The sequence below is a fragment of the Puma concolor genome, chromosome D1 (genome assembly GCF_028749965.1).
Source record: "Puma concolor isolate L17-30 chromosome D1, mPumCon1.1.hap2, whole genome shotgun sequence".
NCBI classification, from domain to species: Eukaryota; Metazoa; Chordata; class Mammalia; order Carnivora; family Felidae; genus Puma; species Puma concolor.
In genome coordinates, this window is record NC_141676.1 from 52865635 (window position 1) to 52883119 (window position 17485).

General features: G+C 45.3%; 1 protein-coding gene across 1 annotated transcript; it reads left to right on the forward strand.

Moving 5' to 3' along the window:
- The first annotated feature begins 292 nt into the window (after positions 1 to 292).
- Positions 293 to 9266, forward strand: HPX (hemopexin). Its single transcript, XM_025928754.2, has 10 exons — positions 293 to 450; positions 598 to 662; positions 760 to 831; positions 1008 to 1129; positions 3018 to 3171; positions 3846 to 4058; positions 4316 to 4447; positions 8413 to 8543; positions 8624 to 8786; positions 8925 to 9266. Exons 1-10 carry the CDS (start codon positions 368 to 370, stop codon positions 9182 to 9184), a joined length of 1395 nt encoding a protein of 464 aa, XP_025784539.2. The 5' UTR covers positions 293 to 367; the 3' UTR covers positions 9185 to 9266.
- The last annotated feature ends 8219 nt before the right edge of the window (positions 9267 to 17485 follow it).

The following is a 17485-nucleotide window of genomic DNA, read 5'->3' on the forward strand; positions in this document are numbered from 1 at the left end:
ATTATAGAGGTAAATCCAACCACAGAAAGGTGCTTCTCAATCCATCTATGCCCTTCCTTGACCTTATGGGCACCTGGACCCATCACCAAGGTGATGAGAGTCACAACTGGGCATCAATGGCAGGGGCTAGTTACTGCTCAAAAGTCATTGAAGGGGGATGGGGCCTCTTGCCGGGAAGAGTTAGTCTTGGACTCAGATTTCTGTCCAGACCCTGACCTTATTTGCGCTGATGTAATCAGCCAATATTGGCATAGTTCTGACAGACAGGACTTGGAGTTTCAGCAGGCTCATGGTGGGGGTGGTGCTGCTGCCATCTCTATATAGGGGGCTCATCCAGGTGCCCAGAGCTATCCTGTGGCATCTCAGCATGGCTCGTGCACTGGGAGTACCAGTTGCACTGGGGTTGTTGGGCCTGTGCTGGTCTCTGACCTTTGCCCACCCTCTTCCTCCGTGAGTAAAGCTGGGGTTGGGGAAGGACTGGGGACTGGGCTAAAGTGGGATAGGGCCAGTTTTTAGGGCCCTGCAAGTTTGAAGACAGGAGCTAAAGGAGAGGGATTTGGCCCAGTGGATCCAGACAACTATCTGTCTTGTCTCTAGGGATGGTACCCCTGGGAACGGAGCTGAAGGTGGGAGTGGGGCCAGAGTGAACCCAGATGTGACAGGTGAGGCCCCAGCTCCCTGAATCTGTCTGTCTGTCTGTGTCTCTGCATTGTATTACCTGACTGGTCTTTTACTTGTATCTCCCCATCTCCATCCCAGAACCCTGTTCGGATGGCTGGAGCTTTGATGCTACCACCCTGGATGAACATGGGGCCATGCTCTTTTTTAAAGGTAGGAGGGGCTGGGTTTGGGGCATTTGGGACTTCAGACTTGGTCCCATTCACTGAGGGTGTATCTGTCTGTGGAAGATCTCAGAAATTATCTGAGGGTATCATACACAGCTTCTCTGTAACTATCTCAGTAGGCCAAATGTTTGTTCTGGGTCCCTCAGAGTGTGTGTTTTTCAGGGGAGTTCGTGTGGAAGAGTCACAAATGGGTCCGGGAGTTAATCTCAGAGAGGTGGAAGAATTTCACCAGCCCTGTGGATGCTGCATTCCGCCGTGGTCACAACAGTGTCTTCCTGATCAAGGTACTTCTGGGCCAAGGTCAGGGCTGGGCCGGGAAGGGCTGGAATGGACATTATAGAGCCTCCCACAGGTGGCCCTAGCATGGACTCCTTACCTGTAGGTTCCAGATTTCCTCCCCCTGTGCCTTATTTTCCTGAAGAAGCTCAAGCCAAGGGAGTGTATGTGCATGTGGGCCTGGCAGGCATAGCATCCAGGGGCTATTCTTCAGGCCCAATCTTTATACAGACTTCTCTGCTACTCCTGATGCTTTTGTCCATCCTTTCCTTTCTGGTAATTTCTTCCCTTGATTTCCATGACTCTGCATCAAGTACTCTTTGTATGGTGGCCAGGCTGTTCACAACAATGGCGTCTGACTAGGGTGTGAGTGGAAGATGAAATCAAGTCTTCTGTGCTCACCAAGTCCCATGCCCTGGCCCAGGCTATGTCTGCTCAGAGGAAGGGGCGCCTTCTCCTAATTTGCATAAGGTGCTGTGTGCTTGGGGCAGCCCTCGCTGCCAGCTTGATTTCCCCTCCTGCCTCTTTCTTGCTCTTTTGAAGCTTCTTATCCTCAGCCAGTCCCTGTATGTTCCTTGGAGATCTGTCCCAGATATACCCTCCCTGGGTGATCTCAACCATTGCTACAGCTCTGAGGACTCTCTGTGTTGTGGACACCAGATCTGGATATCTCCCAGAGCTCCAGACATCTCGTTCCTATTTCCTGCAGACATCTTCAACTTAGATGTTCTGTAGCACCTCAAATTCAATATCTCCCAAACTGAACTTAGTATCTTTCTCACAAACCTACCCTTCCTGCTGTGTCCCCTGTTTCACTAAGTGGTACCACACTGTGCCAATTCCTACAAGTCAGGTACACATGGGGCTCGAGTTCTGGCCTTTGGTTATCTTTCCAAGCTCTTCTCCTCCCCCACCACATTCACTGTGTGCCAGCTACATGAGACCACATGTAGTTGTGCAGGCTTTGTGCCGGCTGCTCCCTCTGCTCCCTCTGCTGGTAACACCCTTTCCACACTTGTCCACCTGAAAAATTCCTACTCAGGCCTAAATGCTTCCTCCTCTGTGAAGGCTTCCAGGAATTCTCTAAGTAAGCTTAAACACTCTGCCTATATTCCCAATGCACTTCACATGTTTCCACTTTGGTGGCTGCATGGCTAGGATTGTAGGATCCTTTCTACAGTGAACTCTTTGAAGGCAGAGACAATCTTGTTATCCTTTTATCCTCAGTGCCTTTCACAATATCTGGCATATGGTAGTCATTTAGCAACTGTTTCTTTTTTTTTTTATTTTTTATTATTTTTTTTTTTTTAAATTTTTTTTTTTCAACGTTTATTTATTTTTGGGACAGAGAGAGACAGAGCATGAACGGGGGAGGGGCAGAGAGAGAGGGAGACACAGAATCGGAAACAGGCTCCAGGCTCTGAGCCATCAGCCCAGAGCCTGATGCGGGGCTCGAACTCACGGACCGCGAGATCGTGACCTGGCTGAAGTCGGACGCTTAACCGACTGCGCCACCCAGGCGCCCCTAGCAACTGTTTCTTGAGTGAATGGATGAATACATAGATAAACAAATGAATGTATGAATGGATGGATGACTGCAGGATGACTATGTGTGGATGTGTTTGCCAAGACTAATGGTGTTACAGATAAGTGTGCCATGGGAGTCTCTGGTTGTACACAGCCAGATGTGTGCATGTGTTATAGCAACAGTGGTGGGATTTGCACAAACTAGTATTTGTGCAAGGGGTCAGCACATTGTTATCCACAGGTGGATCAAAAGTGTGTAGGCCTACAGGAGGACATTGTATAGATGCAATATATCAAAGATGTTGTGTGTAAATGCAGAATGGCAGCATGTGGAGGTGCACAGTTAAAAATAGAGTGATTTATATGCAGGGGGACAAAGTCTGGGTGTACCCTCCGGAGAAGAAAGAGAAAGGATATCCTAAGTTGCTCCAAGAAGAGTTTCCTGGAATTCCATCCCCAGTGGATGCAGCTGTGGAATGTCACCGTGGGGAATGCCAAGAGGAGGGTGTCCTCTTCTTCCAAGGTCAGTTGAGGCAGGAATAAGAGAGACTGGAGTAATGGTTGTTGGTGATTGAGGTAACACAGGGATGGTAGAGCCACCATATGGCTTCCCAAGGAAGGGAAGAAATAGAGATGCCAGTTATGATCTAGAGGTCAAATAGGGAAAGGAGAGGAAGTCATCCTGGGTGAGGTAATGGTGCAATTTTGCTAAAAGTTCTTCACTGTTCCCCATGACCCTTAGGATAAATCTGTATTCCTTAGTCTTACATATAAGGTTCTCCATGAGCAAGTTCCTACTGACCCTCCAGCCTCGACACTCATCATGCCCTTACCTTGAATATGAAACTCCAGAGACACTATGCTGTTCCTTATACACTCAATTTGCTTCATGCTTCAGATTTTCCTTTCTCTGGAGTTCCTTTTCCTCCTATTCTCTGCCTTGTAACTCCTGCTTCAGGTATTAATTTAAATATCACCTTCTCTGGAAAGTTTTCCCTGTCTCTCCTCACCGTACTTGCTGAGCCAATCATGTGCATTTTCCTGCTGAATTTTATTGTATGATCATTCTCAACTGTTTCCCTGCGGGCTGTGAGCTTCACATGGCCAGGATCATATCTGGCCCAGCCTGGGCCCAATGCAAGTGTAAGGGAGGGTGTAGCCTGGCCCACTGAATGCTTGTTGATTGATTGGACAAAGGTAACCACACATGGTTCTGGGACTTGACTACGGGAGCCACAAAGGAGCGTTCCTGGCCGGCTGTTGGGAACTGCTCCTCTGCCCTGCGATGGCTCAGCTGCTACTACTGCTTCCGGGGTAACCAATTCCTGCGCTTCAACCCCGTCACGGGAGAGGTGCTTCCAAAGTACCCTCTGGATGTTCGAGACTACTTCATACCCTGCCCTGGCAGAGGTGAGAAAGCCCTAGCCCCTGAAACCTACTGGAATTCATCTACCTCCCCTGAGTTTTCATACCCCAGCTCCTACCTAAATTCTCTGGTATAGTACTTTGGCCCTTGCCCTAGCCCCATCTCCATGCTGGATCTTCCCAGTTGTCCTCCTGTGGGAGAAGCCTACATTCCCACTAATCCTTGCCATCTCTTCCACCTCAGACTGCATTCTGACCTCTGATCTCCCTCTGTGTTCCCCCTCACCTATTTCTCTTCCCAGGCCATGGACACAGGAATGGGACAGGCCATGGGAATGGTACCCACCCTGGCCATAGGGATGTGCGCTGTGGCCCAGATCTAGTCTTATCTGCACTGCTGACTGACAACCATGGTGCCACGTATGCCTTTAGTGGTGAGAGATACCCCTAATTCCCCCATCTCTGCCCTCCATTCCTCCCATCTCTTTCGCATGTATCTCCCATCTCTGATGTACTTCCTCCACTTTCATCACTGCATCCCTTATTTGTCCCCTTGGACCCCATCCTTAGCATCCTCAGCATGCAATTTTTTATCCCTCATCTCTTCTGATGCATATTGTTCAACCTTGTCTCTCATTGCCCAGGCCTCTAACTTCATCTACCTGTCTGCTTCCCAGTACCCTCTACTCTCAGGTCTGTGCCCTCTGTGGGTCCATATAACTCCTTATGTTATATTCCCTTTGCTCTTGCACATCTTGCCAGGTCCTCTAGCTCCCCCTAAGTATATCCTTAGGAGTTCCATCTTTTTCCAAGTTCTTGTTCTTAGTTCAGGCCTCTGGGCACAGCATTACCTGGGGATGAGGTGTTCCTGTTGCTGAGAACCTGCAACATGTTTTGGGTCCCTTAGACCTTCACTAGCCCGAGGAGGTTTCTTCTTTTAGTGACTGGGGAGGCACCTCTCTCCAGACCTGTGGCATTAATTGGTAAAGGCCATGTAATGATACCTAGGGATGTTCTGGGTTTAGTGAGGCACAAAGTGATGAGTCTTGATCCACACTTGAGGATAGCTCCAAGAGAAGGAGTAAAGCAACCAAGTTACATTCAGCCCAAGATAAATGTATGATCAGGTACAAATGTAAAATAGTGGTGAGAACACAGAATGGTGAAAATCCCGTTTTGCTCTTAAACCCTGGACAAATCTGATCAGACATGACTACCAAGCTATACTGAAAAAGACACAGTCATGAGGAGAGTATATCTCCACAACAGAAACGCATGCTATAATGAGAACATTCATCCATGATGAAACACACACCTGTAGTGAAAATAGAGACTTATACTGTAAATACATGCCCATGGTAAGAACACATAACTATCAGACCATGAAGCTATGGTGAAAGCATAGGACCACCAGGAGAACACACAGAAAAAGTGAGACAGAGATAAAGGAAAGGAGGTAGAGATCATTGAGAAATCAGGGCCATAGGGACCACATGGGGATGTAGAGAGAATACCCAGCCATGGAGAGATTATAGAACCTCCAGGCCATGTGGCCCTGAATAGAATTTAGCTGTACTCCCAAATCAAAAGTATTAGATATGTTCCCTAGTTGATGACAGAGTACCAGCTATGGAGAGAATACCATTATGTTAAAAATCCCCAGCTGAAGTGAGAATTCACTATCTTGGTGAAAACACTCATGTGACTCAGCTACTTAGCATAGGGCTGGTCCTCTCTTCTCTCCGATATATCTTTCTTTCTCTGCGTCATAGCTTCTTACCTATTCTTCCCGCCTTTTCACAATGTTGGCTTGCACGAGGACCATCATACCCTCTTCCTTCTCTCTATTCATGATCTTTTAGCCTCAGATCCAACTGGAAACTGCCTCACTTACTCTTTTTCCTACTTGGGTCGCCAGAGAGCAAATCTGACCCAGCCCATATTTTTATTCCAGACCACATTGAAGTGATTGCTGGTCAGTGTGTGCATTGGCTAGTGATGGAAAAGGGGCTCATCACTTATTTCCTCTGTACAAAGAGCACCACAGCCCATTCTCAAAATAGGGGCCACGAGCAGGGTAGTTTCATAAGGAGGTGAAGGTGGATACAGAGTCTCCATGACATACCCAGTAAACAACTATAAAGAGAACTTGTGGGTAGAGTGAGAACATCAGCTATTTATTCAACAAATAATGATTGAGCACCTGAGAGGCACTGGGCATTTTTCTAGGCACTGGGATACAGTAGCCAACATAGCAGATGAGACACATGCCTTCATAGAGCTTGACTAAGGAAGACAGGGCAATAAGAAAGAAAAAGAAAAGAATAATTTAGGTAGTTGTGAAGTGTTCTGGGAACATCAGAATGTTTCTTATTCTCAAATACCATTTGGTATGGATTTAAAAATTGTTGATGTTTTTAAATATGACATTGAAAATGTTAGGTGTCAAAAAAAGCTGCGAAGAAATTAGGACAGGATAATGAGATAGAGGTCAGGAAAATGAGGGTCCCCTTCTTTGAAGAAATGCTTTTGAGCTGAGATTTCAGTGATAAAAAGGCATTAGGTACATAAAGCACTGGAGGAAAAGCATTTTAGGGAAGGTAGACAGCAGATACATTGATGAATCAGGAAAAGAGGCCAGTGAGGCTAAGGAACAGTGAAGGAGGAGGTGAGTGGTTTGAAAAGAGGGAAGCAGGGGCCAGATTAAATAGGCCTGGTAAGGATTTTCAACTGTGAAAGAAAGCCAGGAGGGGGCCTTGAGCATGACTGTGATATGTTCTCACTTATTTTTTGAAGATCATCCTGGAGTACCCAAGTCATTAAAGATATAATTGTATAAGCAGGGAATCCAGCTAGTACTTCTTGCAGTTGTCGGGATTAGACACAATAACAGCTTGGACTAGGATAATAGCAGAAGTGGTGAGGAGTCATCATAATATATTTTGGAGGTTGAGCCAACAGCATTTTTTTTTTAAAGTTTATTTATTTTTGAGAGACAGAGAGCGCTCATGAGAGAAAGGGAGGGGCAGAGAGAGAGGAAGAGAAAGGATCCCCTGCAGGCCCTGTGCTGTCAACACAGAGCCCAGTGAGGGGCTCAAAGTCACAAACCATGAGATCATGACGTGAGCCAAAATCAAGAGTCAGATACTTAACTGACTGAGCCACCTAGGCACCCCTCGAGCTGACAGCATTAAACAATGGATTGAATATTGGTTGGAGTGGGGAAGGGAAAAGAGAGGTTTCAAGAAATGACTTAGCTTTTGGGGCCTGGGCAACTAGGTGACTGGTAGTTCCTTTTCCTAAAATTGGGAAAGACTAGGGAAAGAGTAGGGGTGTGTGTGCGTGTGTGTGTGTGTGTGTGCATGTGTGTGTGTGTGTGCGCGCATGCGCACATACGTGTATGTATTTGGCAGGGGGCAGAAATCAGTTTGCACAGGGTAGGCTTTTGGTGCCTAATGGACCCACATGGACATGTTGGGTAGGCAGTTTAGTTTAAGCCTGATGCTCAAAGGAGAGGTCCATGAAAGCTGAAGAAGACAGATCAAAAGTCATCAGCATAAAGATGGTATTTAAAGCCCTGGACTGGGTGAAATCACCAAGGCAGTGAGTGTAGGTAGTGACAAGGCCCAAACTAGAGGATTCCAATATAAGATACCAGGCTAAAGAGAAGAATAGTCAAAAAAAATTTAGAAGAACACTGGAAGAGGCTGGTATCACAGGAGCCAAGATCCAAAAAAAGATCTTTAAAGAAGGGAGTCGTGAGCAGTCAAATGCTGCTGAGAGGCGGAGCAGGATGGAGACAGAATCGACGATTAGATTTGGCAAGTTGGAGGACACTGACGACCTTGAAAAGTACGGTTTCAATGGAGGACATAAGTGTAAGTGAAGTGGGGAAAGGAAGGAAAGATAAATGGGAACTTAGACAATTCCTTTAATAAGTTGTTATGAAATGGCGAGAAGAAAATGAGGATGCTGGTCTGACTACTCCCTCATTCTCCTGTCACCTCAAGGGATTAGAGAACACCACCAGAATGAGAACACTCAGCGGGAGTGTGCTGTGGTGCTTCCCTTTCAACTTCTGGTCACTGTGTCTCATCTGTAGTACTTTTGTACATGGATGTCTGAGACGTGTAGGGAGCATCCACCAACCTTCTTGGGACTTTGGCCACTGTTCTCCATGCTTGCCCTTCTGTCAGGCCCCCAGTGACTCCAGCTCCAATCAGGTCACCATGCCCAACTTTGCTGAAGTCCTGCTCTAGCTCCTCTCACCTGGCCTCTTCACTCTTGGCCTCTGGATGTTCTCTCCTCCTTCTCAGGACCTATTCCTGTACCTGTTACTTGCCTGTTCACTGCCTGGCCTTTTACTACCAGCACTAAAGGTACCTCTGATACCCCACAGAGTACCACTACTGGCGTCTGGACACCAGCCGTGATGGGTGGCACAGCTGGCCCATTGCCCATCAGTGGCCCCAGGGTCCTTCAACAGTGGATGCTGCCTTTTCCTGGGATGATAAACTTTACCTGATCCAGGTATGTGTTGGGAGAGAAGCTTGAAATGGTGACTGGGAGAATATCCAGCTCTATGCTGATTAATGTCCTTTTTCCTCCAGGGCACTCAGATATATATCTTCTTGACTAAAGGAGGCTATACTCTAGTAGATGGTTATCCAAAGAGGCTGGAGAAGGAATTTGGGAGCCCTCATGGGATCAACCTTGAGGCTGTAGATGCAGCCTTTACTTGTCCTGGGTCTTCTCGGCTCCACATTATGGCAGGTGAGGGGCATCTGGATACTAAAGGGTGACTTATTCTGCTATATCTCCATGGCATAGATCCCCATCAGGGCATAAGAAGGGCAAGATCAGGATCCCCATGATGTGTAAGCCATGTTATGTCTGATGCCTTTTTCCCAGGACGGAAGCTGTGGTGGCTGGACCTGAAGTTAGGAGCCCAAGCCACATGGACGGAGCTTCCTTGGCCCCATGAGAAGGTTGATGGGGCCCTGTGTGTGGAAAAGTCCCTTGGCCCCAACTCATGTTCTGCCAACGGCCCTGGCTTGTACCTCATCCATGGCCCCAATTTGTACTGCTACAGTGATGTGGAGAAACTGAACACAGCCAAGACCCTACCCCAGCCCCTGAGAGTGGACAGCCTCCTGGGCTGCAGTCATTGAGAGGAGGGCTCTTGACATGAGTCTGGCATAGCCCCTTCTGCCTATTTTCTTTACAATAAAGCCAGAGTGCTGCTTTGCTGGACTCAAGGGGCCCTGGTTGTGGAACAATCTCACTTCTTCCTTTGAATTAAGAAGCTAATGACATCTCTTTGGAGGCTCTCAAGTTCAAATGAGGCTGTGGGAAGCAAGGGAGGGGAGGGCTGAGGGACAAATCCCTGGAAGTAGATCCACACTCCAGACCACGGCCTTATCTGGTTTAAGGCCAACCCCTCCTGACCTGGGGGCCCCTTGTTTTGTGGGAATTTGGTGGCTAGAACAGTAGACTGACAAGCTCCAACTGCCATACAGGGCTTTGCACTGGGAGGCCAGGTCATAAAGTGGTTCTTGATATGCACCAGTCAGTCCTACTGGACCAGGAGACTGCCTAAGGTTCCTTCACCAGCTTCAGTGGCTGGGAGGGAGGGAAGGAGATGAATCTGGGCCTCTTAGATCAGGATGGACCCAGGACTTGAGGTTGGCTGGGGCTGGGAACAGAGGTTAGGGGTAAGGCACCAGAGCTGTGGGGTCCACTCCCAAGAAGAATCTTGAGCTTTCTCCTTCATCCCTGATGATGTCTGGATGATTATCCTTATAGGGCTGGCTGCCCTTCCTTCAGTCTGAGGGGTAAGGATAAGGCCAGAGTCTCAGGTCTGGGCCTCATTCAGTTGATGTACTACATCTAGGGCCATCACTGTATCATACTAGAGAGCCTGGAGGTGTCTAAACAGTTATCCAGCAATTCTGGTACTCAAGGTTAACTTTCTCCTCTCTGAGGAGGAAATCTAAGTCTCTTTATTCTCTTCTCCCACCTGCTCTGTCACTTGGAAGCCTCTAGCTTGTTTCCAAGGAACTCACAGAAAAGATCCTACTCATGCTTCTTTCATCCACTTACCTCCTATGTGCAGAGAAGTGTGTCAGTCAACGAATTACACAGTCCCTGCCCTCAATAATCTCCAACTCTATATCACGGTCAAGAGGGGACCCCAGACAAGGCATTAGACAAATGCAATAAAGTGAGATAGAGATTAAGGTGGAAGACTGTATATACAAAGGAGAGTGGAGCCAGCAATGCCTGGGATGAAGGGGTTAGGAAAGCCTTTACACATAACACTTAATCTGAGTTTCAAAAGAGGAGTAGAACGTATGGAATCCCTTTAGCAAATATATATTCACTGCCTACTATGCAGTACCATTCCAGGAGCATTATAGGCAGGAGGGAACACAAGCAAAGAAAAGCCAGAGCAGAAGAAACAGCCAGGATTGGGAACCACAGTAATTCAGGGGAGCTAGATGAAGGGCTGGTGGGAGATGAGGTTGGAGAAGGAGGCAGGGGCTTATGAGTTCATGCCAGGCTAAGAAGCTAAGATTTTGTCTGTCTTTGGGGGCAATGAAGACCTACTGAGGGATTTTAGACATGGGTATGGAGTGTTGAGGTTTACATTTTAGAGATATCACTGTGACTGGGTGAAAGGAGGCCACAATGGATGTGAGATCACTGAGGAGACTGGTGCTGTTACTAGATGGTAAATCACATAGACCTGGACACTGGGTGGTAATGGAGATGAAGAGAAGTAGGTGGATCAAGAAGTATTTAGAAGACAGTCTATAGGGCTTGCTAAAATATTGGATAGAAGGCTGAGGGGGAAGTGAGAAATCTCACCTCCAAACTGCTCTGTGGCCCTTTTTCCCCACTCATAATTGCACCTCTCCTTCCCAAACTTCTCATGGCACCCTATTGAATTCACCCAATGGTTAATAAGCTTCTCTATATTCTCTATACACTCCATAGTTAATACACTTCTCTATCTCTTTACCTCCAGCTTTAACTGAGATCGGGCTCTGCTCCAAGGTCCCCCCTCCTTTCCCTATAGCTGTCCCAATAGATGGGCAACAATATCAGTATTAGTATGACTCCCATACACATGTGTACCATTTCTCTTCCTCTTTAAAAAAAAAGTTTATTTTGAGAGAGAAAGAAAGAGGGTATGTGCATGCATGCACGAAAGTTGGGATGGGGAAAGGAGAGAGACAGAGGGAATCCTAAGCAGGCTCCATGCTGTCAGTGCAAAGCCTGATGAGGGGCTGGATCTCATGAACCATGAGATCATGGCCTGAGCCGAAATCAAGACTTGGATGCTTAACTGACTGAACCACTGAGGTGCCTCTTCTTTCTTTCTTTCTTTTCTTTCTTTCTTTCTTTCTTTCTTTCTTTCTCTCTCTTTCTTCTTTCTTTCTCTCTTTCTTTCTTTCTTCCTGCCTTCCTCCCTCTCTTTCTTTCTTTCTTTCTTTCTTTCTTTCTTTCTTTCTTTCTTTCTTTCTTTCTTTCTTTTTCTTTCTTTCTTTCTTTCTTCCTGCCTTCCTCCCTCCCTTTCTTTCTTTCTTTTTCTTCCTGCCTTCCTCCCTCCCTTTCTTTCTTTCTTTCTTTCTTTCTTTCTTTCTTTCTTTCTTTCTTCTTTCTTCCTCCCTCCCTCCCTTTTCTTTCTCTCTTTCTTTCTTGTTTAATATTTATTTATTTTGAGAGAGAGAGAGGGAGAGAGACCGAGAGAGGAGGGGGAGGGGCAGACAGAGGGAGACACAGAATCCAAAGCAGGCTCCAGGCTCTGAGCTGTTAGCACGGAGCCCAATGTGGGGCTCGAACTCACGAACTGTAAGATCATGACCTGAGCCAAAGTCAGACACTTAACCGACTGAGCCACCCAGGTATCCCTCTTCCTCTTTCTATGCAGGTTAAATTCCTAAATTCCTTCTTTGACATCATGCAAGTGAGCAATACCTCTCTTTTTTTTTCGTTTTATGTTTGTTTATTTATATTGAGAAAGAAAGATAGAGAGTGAGCAGGGGAGGGGCAGAGAGAGAGGGAGAATCCTAAGCAGGCTCTGCACCATCAGCTTGGAGCCTGACATGGGGCTTGATCCCTTGAACCACAAGATCATGCCCTGAGCCAAAACCAAGAATCCGACGCTCAACTGACTGAACCACCCAGCTGCCCCAAGCCATACCATTCTTTTTTTTTTTTTTTTAATGTTTATTTATTTTTGAGAGAGAGAGAGAGAGAGACCGTGAGTTGGGGAGGGGCAGAGAGCGAGGGAGACAGAATCTCAAGCAGACTCCAGGCTCTGAGCTGTCAGCACAGAGCCTGATGTGGGGCTCTAACCCACGAACTCTAAGATCATGACCTGAGCCGAAGTCGGACGACTAACCAACTGCACCACCCTTGTGCCCCCATACCATTCTTATGGCCATCATCTACCAACCTTCTGCTATGTCCTCTCAGTTGGTGAAGCCATCCAATTAGTATGACCAAACTCTGACCCTACTCATTATTCACAATTGCTCTTCCTGTGAAAAAATGCCTTAAGTTCCACCATCCCACTTGTGACCACAACCTCTTATCCTTATGTTTCTGCCTCCTGCACAACTACATTCTCCTTCTCCACCTCCTTGATTTTATAGAGATGTTTGATCCCTTAATTATCTCCCAGTCCTCCATGCCCTCAAAGCCATTCTTTCCTTACCCTAGGTGAACATTAAGATTGATCACCTGAACAACTTACTTAACAATACTTTTATTTCTCTGTTCCCTCTAATTTCTACTTAATCTAGCTATAAAAAAAGAAAATAAAAAGAAAAGAAATACAAAAACCAATGTTAGGTCAGAAAAAGAGTGAGAACTTTAGAATCAGTCATGTCTGAATTCCAATCCTAGCTAGGCCACTTACTAACTCTGTATATTTGAGAAATTTAGCCTCTCTGAGTTTTGTGAGTGGTGTATGTGTGTGTACATGCATGTGTGTATGCAAAAAAGGAATGCATATTGTATTGATGGCTGTTCAATAAAAATACAGAAATCACTCCAGATATAACAAGTAGAGGAGGATTTAAAGCAAAGAATTTGTTACAAAGTTGTAAGGGAGGGGGGCAGCTGGCTGGCTTGGTCAGTAGAACATGTGACTCTTGACCTTAGGGTCATGAGTTGAAGCCCCACATCGGGTGCTGAGCTTACTTAACAACAACAACAACAACAACAACAACAACAACAACAACAACATAATGGAGATCTGCAGAAGCATAAAAAGGAAAACAGAGTTATTCAGAGACCAGGAAACTACCATTCACCTTGGTTTAGAGGGGGAAAAGGGAGAAAAGTTATTGCCCAAGAACCAAGGAGCTGGAATGTACACATCTACATGAGTGGATCAAGGAGCTGGAGCCTACAAATCTGCACTAGCTGCTGATGCGCCTGGAGTTTGCACTGCTGATGCTACTGGAATCACCTCTGCTTTTGCTGGGCAGGAACCACTGCTGCTGATGTTGCCAGAGGCACCTCTCCCTTCCCCCTACTCTTCTCATGCTACAAAGGCATCTGAGAAATGTGGCTTTCAGATTTCCAGCCCGGTTAGTACAGGGGAGGCTACAGAAGAGTGGGTGTGGGGATGAGTACCAATAGGCAACATCTGCCACATATATTCATCATATATGAGTTGGGTGATAAAACCTAACTCAAATTAGTATTAATTAAGCACAAAGGAAATTTACTGACTTACGGGACTTTAGGCAGAGGTAAATATAGGTATTAAATTGATGTTGTCAGGCATCTGTCTCACTCCACCCCTTAGCTCTGCCTTGAGTTGGCTTTGTTCTCAGGCAGGCTCATCCTTCCCTGTGGCAAGATGTCTACCAGGTTTGCCTTCTATGAACACCTCTTGCCCAACAGTTGCAGGAAACTGCTCATATTCCATCATGTACCCATTTCTGAATTGATCACTTTGACCTGACTCTAGGTTAGAGATCCAGCACTGACATGGATATGGGACTGAGATGATTCCCGTCTGAACCACATAGAGTGGGGTGGGGATGGATCTTCAGAGAAAACTGATGTGCTGTTACCAATAAGAAGGGGGTGGGTGCTGTGCAGATAACAACAATGGCAACAACATGTTCACGACAGGGTAATACTCACCTTATAAGGTTTTTCTTGTTCTCATCCAAACGTATTGCTTCCTCAGATAAAGATTTTGACAATATTGATATCACCAGGTGCAAAATCCCTCAACCTCTTGCCTGCTCCACTTTATTAATTACCCTACCTATACCCTTGTCTTCATTTCTATCCATTCAGCCCATAAAGTTAAGGTGTCTAATTCTTCTCCATGAACTCTTGATCTTACCTCCTCTTATTGCCTCCAGGATCTCCCTCCATCTCTCATCATCTTTTTCTTTCCTTTTTTTTTTAAAGTTTACTTTGAGAGAGAGAGAGAGAGAGAGAGAGAGAGAGAGAGAAAGAGAGAGAGAAAGTTGGGGAGGGACAGAGAGAGAGGGAGAGAGAGAGAATCCCAAACAGGCTCTGTCAGCGCAGAGCCTGATCAGGGGCTCAAACTCACCAACTGTGAGATCATGACCTGAGCAAAAGTAGGATGCTTAAATGACTGAGCCACCCAGGTGCCCCTCATCATCTTTTTTATTTTCAAATTCATCTTCTCCACTGGTATCTTTTTGTAATTTATACCCATGTTCAAGTCTCTACCATCTTAAAAAGACAAAACCAGAATCTTTAACTTCACATATCACTTTTCACCTGTCTATTCCTTCTTCCAAATTTCTCGAAAGGGGGGGGGTCTGCACTTATTTATTCTACTTCCTTATTTTCATTTGTTCAATGTTCTTGCATTGTGGCTTCTGCCCTCATTTTCTGCTGACACAGATCATATCATGAGGATCCAGGCCTTCAATGTTGCCAAATTCAAAGGATACTTTTTTATTGGAAATCTTTGCTGCATTCAATGCTGTTGACCACTTCTTCCTCCTTGAAAGTCTTTCCTCCCTTGGATTTCTTCCATGACATTACTCTTTGCTGATTGTTCTCTTACTGTGTCTTCTCAGTTTTCTTCTTAGCTTTCTTTTCCTCTGCTGGCTCCCCAAATGCTGGTGGTACTCCTAGACTTCACCTCAGTCCTTTTCTCTTCTCACCCTATATCCTCTTCCCAGGGATATACTAAAATAGTTCTGTTCAAGAAGGGCATTAAGCAAGTCCTTGCTAGGCCTAGCATCTGACTTATGAATGCCACTCCATATAATATTTGGAAATATTTTACTCCTTATAGATTTTTCAAATCATAACAACCACCCAGAAGAGGGTTTATTGAATAAACTACAAGAAAAATTGCAATATCAAAGCAATACTTATATACAGTGGTATAAACGGCTGCCTTTGCATCATTAAGTGTCTTTGCTGCTAATAGAGATGAAGGATCTATTCTTCCATATAGGTGACACAGGTGCCAACTGCCTGGTAATGTTAAATGGCTGGTTTATTAATCAAAAAAGCGTAAAGCCAGTATTCTTGGTATGTGACTTTGGATAGATTTGCTTTTTTTTTTTAAGTTTATTTATTTATTAATTTTGAGAGAGAGAGAGAGAGAGAGAGAGAGAGAGGGAGGGAGAGAGGTGTGTGTGTAAGCAGGGAAGGGGCAGAGAAAGAGGGAGAGAAAATCCCAAGCACGCTCTGCGCTGTTAGTGTGGAGCCCGATGCAGGATTCAAACTCACAAACTGTGAGATCGTGACCTAAGCTGAAACCAAGAGTTGAGTGCTTAACCAACTGAGCCATCCAGGTGCCCCTGGATAGACTTGCTTCTAAATAAAGTTTTTTCCTAATAGTTTCAAAGTAATAACTTTAAAAGATTGCTGCCTCAGAGGGACCTACATTGGTCAGAACCACACACTGAGCATCTGAGGCAGTTCATAGGCTATTGATTGCTCTGAGGCCATGGAGAGCATTAGAAATGGAGAAGAGATACAATAGAGAAAGGATGGGTGAAGGACACAGTTTGACTCCCCATTATTCAGGAAGCTTTGCAGACTCACGAAGGGATCAGGGATTCAAGAAGACTGTGTGTAGGTCAAACTGCACTATGTGTGAACTGTACAATTTCCTTTTTTACATCTTAGGTAATTAGACTCCTTTCCCCACCTTCCCCACCCTGTACTGTGTGCCTCTGGTTATCTGAAGAGATTTCCCTGAATACTGCAGCCATCCTACTCAATGGGATTGGGAAGACAAGTATTCTGATTTGTAAATGGGTGATATTTCTGGATTTTTTCATTTGCTCCAGCAGAAATCCAGAAGTCATCTCTTTATTCATACTTCCATAGCCAATCAATCAAATGATCACTATTTTTGTGAATTCTACCTACTGAATTTTTGTTAAACCTATGCAACTTTCTCCATCCCTACTCCCACCACTATAATTATTTGCTACCTAGACTACATCAATTGCCTCCTAACTGGTCCCCACACTGCCAATTTTGCCCTCCTCCTATCTATTCTCCACTTAGCAGCTGAAGTGATCTTCTAAAATACAAGGGGGAACATTCTACTCCCCTGCCTCAAACCCTCTGATGATTATTTATTCCCCTTAAAATAATGTCCAGAATGCTTAGCCTAACATACAAGGCCCTTTTTGATTTGGTACCTATCCACCTTTCTAGCTCATCTAATAAGATGAGAATACTTCTCCATTCTCACATCCATATTGGCCTTCTTGTACTTCTCCTTGGCCTTGGAGTGATTTCCTCTTCTTCTGGATGACCTCCATCTCCTTTACCCCTTCGCCTCTCATAAGTGCCACTGCCTTATAAAAGCCTTCCCAAACCTCCCAGGCCAAATTTAGTCTGCTCCTAGCATCCTGTCCATCTCCTTCAAGATAGTCATGACATTTCTAACCACATGTTAATGTCTCTTTCCCCTGTTATTCAAGCTTTATGAATGTGGGGACAATGCCATGTATTCTTGTTTCTTTACATGTTCCTAGCACCAAGGACAGTGCCTCACAATTATTTGTTGAAAGAAAGAATGAATGAATGAGGAGGACACCCTTCCTCTCTTGGATAATTCTTACTCATCTTTCAAGAACCAAGGTCAGATATTATATCTTCAGATTGGGTTACAGTAAAATCTGATTCATCTTTGGATCCTTAGGTTGTAGGTTGGGACCTGGTACATGGTTCATATATCATAAATGTTTGTCAAATCATAATAAACTCTTGGCCAGGAATTAATAATTATTGAAACTGAATGATGGGTATATGAGGGTTCGTTATACTGTTAAGTCTCCTTTTGTATATATTTGAAATTTTCCATAGTAAACAAATTTAAAACATTCATATTCACCTCAAGTCAAGTGAAAGTGTAGTCAAGGATGATCTTGAGGCTTCTGGCTTGGACAATCAAGTAGATGGTGGTGCCATTCACTGGCAAGGGCGAA

What these genes read in the sequence shown, in the direction of transcription:
- HPX (XM_025928754.2), top strand. Translation starts at nt 368, where the DNA reads ATGGCTCGTGCACTGGGAGTACCAGTTGCACTGGGGTTGTTGGGCCTG. An exon ending in GGGTGTCCTCTTCTTCCAAG is followed by an intron (nt 3,172 to 3,845) that starts GTCAGTTGAGGC and finishes GATTGGACAAAG; the next exon opens with GTAACCACACATGGTTCTGG. An exon ending in TCGGCTCCACATTATGGCAG is followed by an intron (nt 8,787 to 8,924) that starts GTGAGGGGCATC and finishes CCTTTTTCCCAG; the next exon opens with GACGGAAGCTGTGGTGGCTG.